Source organism: Ipomoea triloba, chromosome 4 (assembly GCF_003576645.1).
Source record: "Ipomoea triloba cultivar NCNSP0323 chromosome 4, ASM357664v1".
In the NCBI taxonomy this organism is placed as follows: Eukaryota; Viridiplantae; Streptophyta; class Magnoliopsida; order Solanales; family Convolvulaceae; genus Ipomoea; species Ipomoea triloba.
The window spans coordinates 3,539,274-3,545,967 of record NC_044919.1 but is presented as its reverse complement, the minus strand read 5'-3'; the positions used below and the strand labels follow the sequence as shown (position 1 = coordinate 3,545,967).

The 6,694-nt window shown below is 34.7% G+C and overlaps 1 protein-coding gene across 1 annotated transcript in view; it reads right to left on the bottom strand.

Annotated features, from left to right (window-relative positions):
- Positions 1–1,258, bottom strand: part of LOC116016590 (ubiquitin carboxyl-terminal hydrolase 24-like) — a 7,273-nt gene extending 6,015 nt beyond the window's left edge. The window contains exon 1 of the mRNA XM_031256926.1: positions 859–1,258. Coding sequence (XP_031112786.1) covers positions 859–873 — 15 coding nt within the window. The 5' untranslated portion in view covers positions 874–1,258. The remainder of the gene's footprint in view (positions 1–858) is intronic.
- Positions 1,259–6,694: the final 5,436 nt, after the last annotated feature.

Here is a 6,694-nt window from a genome sequence, read left to right as displayed (position 1 = left end):
TTAAAAACCCCCCCCCCCCCCCCCCCCAAAAATAAAAAGACCTTTCCTTAATCTAAACCAAACTAATTGAAACCAATATTTGTTGCTATGATTTCTCTTAATACACATAGACAGATTTAGTTCAAGTTGCTGTCTAACTCCTCACTGACATTAGCCTATTCCACATACTTGGTGCTATATGCCAACCTTCCGTCTATGCCATCAACTAGTCACATGTACACTCTTTTACGATTTATTTCTCCTCTCCCTCCTGTTTATATTGCAAGACTCGTAATCTAAATTAAATTGCCATTATCAGAGAAATCAACATTCAACAATTGCATTTGTACATGTAGTTACCTTCTCTACACCCCAAGGTACATAAAATAAAGGCAACCATTCTCTTCAAAAAACTCTCCTAAGTAAACTACCCTCCTCTTGTTTGCCAAAAACACTCTAAGGCAAAGTTCTCAAGTTCTTCAACTTATTAAGTCCATGTTAAATTTCATCTGCCAAACTGAGTGGCAGTAATCCCATTACCACCAGTTTTAACATAATAGTAACAGCCAAAACATAGCTATGCATCTGTGATATGGACAATGTTTTTGCTTTCTAACTTTTCAACACCAAGAGAAATATTATAACAAAAAAAAATTGTAAGGTTATGGATTAACAAGCATACCACATATCAATAAGCCATAGGTACCATGTAACAGCCCCCTAAACTATCAATAACACATGGAATCCAAAAGCATACATTTTGTGGGATAAAAACCATCTCAAGGGAATGAACTTATTCAAAAATCCACGCAATCAAGCAAGAAAAACAAATCCCCACATCCTTAAAACGCCAAAACCAAGCAGCTTGAGTGTACTAACCTTAGAATCACTCATGTTGCGTATATAGCCTTGAACTGAACAAACAACAACTTTGATAAATACGATCAGGTAATGAAGACAGGTGCATATAAAAGTGGCGGAAAACTAAAGGTATTTTCTGAAAAGGAGGGCTTGTTGCATAGCCGGTGCTATCAACAGAAGACATGAACTGAAGAGACAGAAACGAAGAGAGTATTGGAGAAATGCTGCTCGGTCGTGGCAGAGATTGTTGGCCGACGATCCGATCGCCAATCGAAGCATCAGCTGCAAAACCCAACCCGATTGAATTCGCAGTTCTGTGCTGCGGCTTGCGGTGGCGTTTATGGAGAGGGAGGCGAGAAAGTTTTCAGCGGCTCGGGTTTAGGTTTGTCATGTAAAAGGATATACTGCTACTATGATGATGATTAGGATTAGGATTCGACTCCCTAGGTTATATTAAGGGGCGTTTGGTAGGGAGTTCAAATCCTATGTAAAATCAATTTTTCTTAGGATTATGGATCTGTTCCAGATTGTTGAAGCACAAAGAGTCAATTTGTCTCTTTTTAGACTCGATCTTATGACCTTCTATATGGGGGAGTCACTACATGTCATTTAAGCACAAGGTGTTTGGCAGAAAGTAGTATTTGTTCTATACTTTTTCTATCTGTTGCAGTTCAAATAGTCAATACCTCGTCACCTAGGTTCAATCCTGTGATCTTTTTTCAATGAGAGTCACATAAATGTCATCTTAACACAAGATGCTTGGCTATGTAAAATCACTTAATTTATTGAATCAATAAATTTTGATTAATTATATTTTAATCAAAATATTTTAGTTTGGTTATGAATTACAATCAATGATTAATTATGTTCGAAAGTATTCATTACTTGAATTATGTGGGTATATATAGTGCCTATTGATTTTATGTGCTTGAAAGACTTTGAATGAACATATTTCATACGTGATATGAGTGGGGTGTTGAAGTTGGAGAAATATAATTCAAGTATTAGAATGTCATTAGTTCAATTATTGTCAATACACTTTCAACCGAGTATATGGCATAAAGTCATCACCATATATATTGTGGTTAGTGGCAGTGGGATGGCTTAATCCAATAGAGTTAGGCAACATATATGTCTGAAAGAAATAGTGCTCGATCAATGGTTCCATATATTAACACTATGTTATGTGTTGGAGAGAGCATCTTTGTGAAACTTGAGCGTTTACTGTCTTATAGATGAACCATATTAAAAAGGTAATAGAAAGTGCATTTCAAAAAGAACGAGGGGGGAACCTTAGTATATATGTTGTTCGTGAGCCGCCAAGTGCTAGTCTCACAACATGTGTTGGCGTAAAAGAATAAAGTCTTCACCTGTTGACCGTTAGTGAGTTGAACTTGCTCTCTTGCCATTCCTTTTTCACTCACTTATGTCGGGCTCAATAACTCTTTTTGTTTTGAGAATCATAAATTGGTATTACCCGCAAAGAGCACAACGACCAATGTGCATATTATCATATATAAATATGTAAAGTGTAGCGATTCGTACTATTGAAAAGAAATGTTGAACCGTCCGGCCCGGCAATAAAATCCGTCGATAAGCATAAACAGTCAAGTAGGAGTGGCGAATACCAAAACCACACCATTAAAATTGTGTGTGTGTGTATATATATATATATATATATTTATTTATTTATTTATTTATTTATTTATTTATATTTTGAAAAAACATATTTCAATTTTAGTTTTTTATTGTAGTTAAATATGTTAAAATATAATTTCATTTGATTGAAATTTTATGACATTCTATTTATATATTTACAAATTCTATTTATATGTTTACCAAAAAACACTATTATTTATTACTACGTACCTTCTAGTCAAGGTCATTTTAGGTAAGTCGTAAATTAAAATGTGAATTAAGTAAAACTCGATACTAGTTTTGAACTTATGTGTAACTGTTGAAACTGTTAATAAAAAACACACTATTTAAATCTTCAAAAGCTTAGTTTATCTAGCTCAATTAATATTTTAATATTGATAACTGTAACAAGTTCAAACTAAAGAGATTGAAGAAAATAACTTCAATGTTTTTTTTTAATTGTTGTGTTTTGGACGGGCTTGGACCAATATTTTTATTATTTGTTCTAATTTAACCAAACAAATATTTTAACTGGATTAACCTAATATATTTTAAATGACAAATAAACAAACAGTGGGTCAACCTGTTAAATTGACACCACTGACATGAGTTAAATTGACATAGTAAAATGAGCGTGATATACGAATTCAAAAACATATTTTAAGTAAAAATTATTTGTTCTAATCTAACCAAACAAATATTTTAACTGGATTAACCTAATATAGTTTAAATGACAAATAAACAAATAGTGGGTCAACCCGTTAAATTGACACCACTAACATGAGTTACATTGACATAGTAAAATGAGCGTGATATACGAATTCAAAAATATCTTTTAAGTAAAAATTTCGGAATGTATTTTTCGTCAAATAGTTTTTTTTTTCCTGACCAAAATGGGCAATTTTTGTTGATAGCCAAATGTGAAAAAAATTCATAAAATGACTTCGAAAGTCATTTATTGAGTTTCTAAACAAATTATTGGTTCTTCAATTATCAACTTGATAACGAATATAATCTATTGAGTCTCAATGATTGAATCGGTTAAACATCATTGACGCTTATACTTGAAGCAAACTATAATTTAGACAACTAACCCTATAAAGATAATATTTTGAAGAGTTAATCAATTATGTCATTTAGGCTATACTAGTAATTGAGGGACTAACTGCAATACACACATAATTAATAAAACGAATATGCCATTTTCTCAGTATTAAAAATGTCATTTTTATATTTTTCTCTCGTAATTTTTATCGCTAATATATATTTTTTGAGTTTATTGTATTTTTTATTTGTTAGACTACAATGTGTATTGAGTGTCAATATGAGGATATATTAAAATAATGGTGGTAGAATTTCAGTAGTGCTGTGCAGCAGATAACAGTAGTGCTGTGCAGACAGCAGTAGTGGTGTGCAGACTGGAGTAGTGCTGTGCAGAATAAGTGTATAAACTATTAGTTAGGTGGCAGAATTTCAGGGTGTATAAACTATTAGTTAGGTGGCAGAATTTCAAGATTTGTTTTATTACATTGAATGTATATATAGGTGTGTATGAACAGAACCAAAAACACAGAAGTTTTTCTTCATTTTCCAGTCCTGGTCACTTGTCTCTAATTTCTATCCTAAAATTCTGTTTTGACATGGTATTAGAGCCAAAATCTTGAGATAATCCTTGTGCCTTGTTTCTTGTCTTGGTCTAAGATTGTAGTTTTTTTTTTTTTGGTGATCTTGTATCACTCATAGCCAAAATCCTGAGATAATCCTTGTGTCTTGTTCCTTGTCTTGCACTCTTGCTCCAAGATCGTAGTGTTTTCTTTGCATCACTCGTAGCCTACTATCTTAGTTTCTTGGACCTATTCTTGTTTCTGATCGAATCATGTCTTTGGAAAGATCTGAAAATTTTATTGTTCGATTGAATGGCAAAAATTATTCTGCCTGGGCATTCCAATTTGAGCTCTTTGTCAAGGGAAAAGAATTATGGAGTCATATCAATGGGAGTGATTCTGCACCTGACAAAGAAAAGGAGAAGGAGAAATATGCAAAATGGGAGGTGAAGGATGCTCAGATTATGTCCTGGATTCTTGGAAGTGTGGAACCCTCCATACTTATCAATCTCAAGCCTTATAAGACCTCTAGAGGAATGTGGGATTACTTGAAGAAAGTTTACAACCAAAACAACTCAGCACGAAGGTTTCAATTGGAGCTCGAGTTGGGACAACTCAGTCAAGGGAGTATGTCAATCCAAGAGTTTTATTCTTCCTTTGAAACTCTTTGGGTTGAATACACTGATATTGTCTATGCAAATGTTCCTCCTGAAGGACTATCTGCTGTACAAAGTGTCCATGAAACCAGCAAACGTGATCAGTTTCTAATGAAGTTAAGGAGGGAGTTTGAAACAATCAGGTCTAACCTGATGAATATACAGTTAGTTCCTTCAATGGATATTTGTGTAGGGGAGCTTCTCAGGGAAGAACAACGGCTCACTACACTGGCTGTCTTGGAGCAGAAAGCTCAAAATTCTGCTCCAATTCCGGTTTCCTACGCTGCCCAAAGGAGACCTAACGGGGGCAGAGATATGACTAATGTCCAGTGTTATAGTTGCAAGAATTTTGGTCACTTTGCCACTAATTGTACTAAAAAATTCTGCAATTATTGTAAGAAAGCAGGGCATATCATCAAAGAGTGTTCCATTCGGCCTCCAAAGAAACATGAAACTGCCTACAATGTCTCAGTTGGTCCCTCTACTGCCTCCAATGCTGGTCAGTCTACTATTACTCCTGAAATGGTCCAACAAATGATAGTTTCTGCCCTATCAACCTTTGGTCTTTCAGGTAACAATAATTCTGATTCTAAGCCTTGGTATTTTGATTCAGGTGCTTCCCATCACATGACCAACACTGCCTTGCCTTTAAAAAATGTTCAAAAGTATAGTAGAGATCTTCAGATTCATACAGCAGATGGAAATTCCTTACCTATCACAACTGTTGGTGATATTTCAGCTTCTTTAAATAATGTTTTTGTGTCTCCTAAGCTGTCTACTAATCTTATATCTGTCGGACAATTAGTTGACAGTAATTGCACCGTTCAATTTTCAAAATCTGGTTGTTTTGTGCAGGATCAAGTGTCCGGGAAAATGATCGTGAAGGGGCCTAAAGTGGGACGTCTTTTTCCCTTGTTTTTGTCTCCCCCTCCAGTGTCAAATTATGTTGCTTGTAATGCTGTCCAAAGTAATAATCAAGTGTGGCATAGACGTTTAGGACATCCTAATTCTCATGTACTTCGAATCTTGCTTAAATCTGGTTTACTTGGGAATAAAAATCTTTCTNCTCTCGTAATTTTTATCGCTAATATATATTTTTTGAGTTTATTGTATTTTTTATTTGTTAGACTACAATGTGTATTGAGTGTCAATATGAGGATATATTAAAATAATGGTGGTAGAATTTCAGTAGTGCTGTGCAGCAGATAACAGTAGTGCTGTGCAGACAGCAGTAGTGGTGTGCAGACTGGAGTAGTGCTGTGCAGAATAAGTGTATAAACTATTAGTTAGGTGGCAGAATTTCAGGGTGTATAAACTATTAGTTAGGTGGCAGAATTTCAAGATTTGTTTTATTACATTGAATGTATATATAGGTGTGTATGAACAGAACCAAAAACACAGAAGTTTTTCTTCATTTTCCAGTCCTGGTCACTTGTCTCTAATTTCTATCCTAAAATTCTGTTTTGACATGGTATTAGAGCCAAAATCTTGAGATAATCCTTGTGCCTTGTTTCTTGTCTTGGTCTAAGATTGTAGTTTTTTTTTTTTTGGTGATCTTGTATCACTCATAGCCAAAATCCTGAGATAATCCTTGTGTCTTGTTCCTTGTCTTGCACTCTTGCTCCAAGATCGTAGTGTTTTCTTTGCATCACTCGTAGCCTACTATCTTAGTTTCTTGGACCTATTCTTGTTTCTGATCGAATCATGTCTTTGGAAAGATCTGAAAATTTTATTGTTCGATTGAATGGCAAAAATTATTCTGCCTGGGCATTCCAATTTGAGCTCTTTGTCAAGGGAAAAGAATTATGGAGTCATATCAATGGGAGTGATTCTGCACCTGACAAAGAAAAGGAGAAGGAGAAATATGCAAAATGGGAGGTGAAGGATGCTCAGATTATGTCCTGGATTCTTGGAAGTGTGGAACCCTCCATACTTATCAATCTCAAGCCTTATAAG